The sequence below is a fragment of the Salvia splendens genome, chromosome 18 (genome assembly GCF_004379255.2).
Source record: "Salvia splendens isolate huo1 chromosome 18, SspV2, whole genome shotgun sequence".
Lineage (NCBI taxonomy): Eukaryota > Viridiplantae > Streptophyta > Magnoliopsida > Lamiales > Lamiaceae > Salvia > Salvia splendens.
Genome location: NC_056049.1, coordinates 6364444 through 6367305, shown reverse-complemented (window position 1 = coordinate 6367305; position 2862 = coordinate 6364444). Strand labels below are relative to the sequence as shown.

Sequence of the window (2862 nt, the reverse complement as noted above, 5' to 3'; positions counted from 1 at the left end):
AGTAGAGAAATGTTGAGAGAATAAAGTAGGTGGGGAATAAAGTAAGAGAAATATTTTTACTAAAAATGAAAATGACTCACTTATAGTAGGACATCCCAAAAAGGAATACGACTCGTTTATTTTGGGACGGAGAGAGTATTAGTTTTATAATAAAATGTGGGTGGGGAGAAGTTAGTGGAATGTGGGATCCATTACAAAAAATGGTAAAAAATGAAATGTGACAAATTTTGTGGGACGGATGAAAATGAAAAAATGTGATAAAATTTCAGGGACGGAGGTGGGAGTACAAAATTATTTTTCACTACCAAATACTACGCGCATTTCGTGATTCACGTTACCTACGTAAGACTGATAGATTTGTAGTACTTGAGAAAAATAATGGAGATCGATTAATAGTACTTGAGAAAAATAATGGAGTATTTGAGAAAAATTTTATTTACAGGATTTTATATTTAGTCTTGTCTGTTTTACAATATCCACACAAATCTACATATCGGTTTTGATGAGCTTAAGCATCTGTTAAATATTTCAAGTTGATTTCGTATTAGATTAAGTCGTTAAAGACGAGATTTTATTTGTATGTGAGTGGACTGTGGTACTAGCCTCAATTATTACAATATATATATCGGTTAAAAGTTCAGTCACATCCATAACTCACCAAGTCATGATTTATATACAGGTATAAATTTGGTTTTGACCCGATGTCCATTCATAATTTGTATGAAGTCTTAAAGTAAAAAAAAAAGAATAAAAGAAAAGGAAAAATAGAAAAAGAGTAAAAACATGTTCATAATCCATCTCCAAATTATGGTCATGCATGCAGCATGCATTAAAAACTATATCAAGTTTCATTAAATAAAATGGACTAGTTAAATTTTGTAAGTATAAGTACGCAATATTTATCTCAATCCACTAGTTATTGATGCTCAATCACTATTATGAATTATTAGGTAAGATATCTTCTCCAATTTCAAAGTGGGGGCACTAATTATAAGATTTTTTAGGTGTGGATTAGATGAATGATACAAACCAATACTAATTAAATAATGTTGCGACAACAATATAAATAGAGAAGATAATAGTCTTGCAAGTACAAGCACACTAAACTAAATACCAAAATGGCAAACAAGGTAGAAACCCTAGTTGCTAGCTCTGCAATCAAATGCCCAGCTGATAAGTTCTACAATTTCTTCAAGTTCAACATGAGCGACATTGTCAAGATATTCCCAGCCGCCTTCACCGGCGTTGAGCTCGTCGAAGGAGAGGAGGGCGCCGTTGGCTGCATCAAGATCTGGCACTATATTGTTGGTATAAAATGCTCCACAAATAAAATTACTCCCTATATTATTTTTTGGATACTTAATTTGATGCATATATTATTTGATGACAGGAGCGATTCCAACAACTGCCAAGGTTTTGACAGAGGCAATAGATGATGCTGCAAAAATCATCACATTTTCTATTTTGGAAGGAGATCTTCTGAAAGTGTACAAGAGTTTTAAAGTGACTATTACTGTGAAAGATGGTTTGGCAGAATGGACTTTTGAGTATGAGAAAGCTACTATTCTCTCTCCTCCGCCTCAGTTGTATGTTCCTCTTGTCGTTACTCTCTGCACTCTCGTCGACGCCTTCCTTCTCATCAACTGAGTTGCAATCGTTTCATCTCCTATATATATTATCCTAATGTCTGGTTATGTGTGTTGATGATACTGTTTGGAATTGATATATTATGTGTATCACACCAGTTTGTGTGATCATATATATATTCAATACAAGTTTCTCTTTGTGTAATAATATGTATATTTGATATACTTTCTACTTCATGCTTTTAAAAATATATTATAACGATGTAATTTAATAATAATGAGTATGATTTAATTAATAACAACTATTCCCTCCGTCCCTGAAAAATATGAACATTTGGTTCAGAACGAATTTTAATGTATAACTAATAAAGTGAGAGAGAGAAAGGTAAAAAGGTACTGTAATTAGTAGTGTTAGTGGAGAGTAGGCTCCATATCATTAGTAGTGCAGTGTAATGGTATATAGATTGTAAAAAAAATGATGTGTAGAGATTAGGGCTGGGAAAATATACCGAAATACCGCATTTACCGTACCGAAAAAATACCGAAAATACCAAATTTTCGGTATACCATATATTTCGGTACGGTATCATACCGTACCAACAGTTTTAGGTACGGTATAGGTATGCATTTTGTATATACCGCTGTATACCGCGTTATACCGCATCATACCGCAAATAACAAAGTATACCGCAAATACGGTATACCGAAATCACGGTACGGTATACCGACAAAAGCGGTACGGTAACGATATCTAAATTTTGGTATACCGACTTTTCGGTATACCGCAATTGCGGTACGGTAAAGGTATGGTTTTTTGTCATACTGCACGGTATGGTACGGTATGCAGTATGGCCATTTCGGCGCGGTATACCGTACCGTTCCAACTCTAGTAGAGATAATGGGTTGTTTAACTATTTCAAAATTTCAAAGTTCATACTTTTTCAGAGACAGAATAATAAGGAAATACATTCATACTTTTTAGGGACGGATAAAGTGATTAATATGGATCATTAGATTTGAAGGTATGATGGCTTAAAATAATGCTATTTGTAACAAAAAGTGATTTGAACTATTAAATGAACAAGCAATATGAAAAGTTGTAGGTCCTAATATACTAGACACTACAGCTGAAAACATCAAATTATCAAATCATTCTGTTAGGGTGTGTTTGAGAACATGGAATTAGAGCTATGGAATTAGAGCTATGGAATTGGAATTGGAATTGGAATTGGAATTGGAATTGGAATTGGAATTGGAATTGGAGCATGGAATTCCA

The 2862-nt window shown here is 33.6% G+C and overlaps 1 protein-coding gene across 1 annotated transcript; it reads left to right on the top strand.

Moving 5' to 3' along the window:
• Window positions 1-1087: 1087 nt before the first annotated feature.
• On the top strand, window positions 1088-1811 carry LOC121777004 (MLP-like protein 43). The gene is made up of 2 exons (XM_042174139.1): window positions 1088-1308; window positions 1391-1811. Exons 1-2 carry the CDS (start codon window positions 1119-1121, stop codon window positions 1645-1647), a joined length of 447 nt encoding a protein of 148 aa, XP_042030073.1. The 5' UTR covers window positions 1088-1118; the 3' UTR covers window positions 1648-1811.
• The last annotated feature ends 1051 nt before the right edge of the window (window positions 1812-2862 follow it).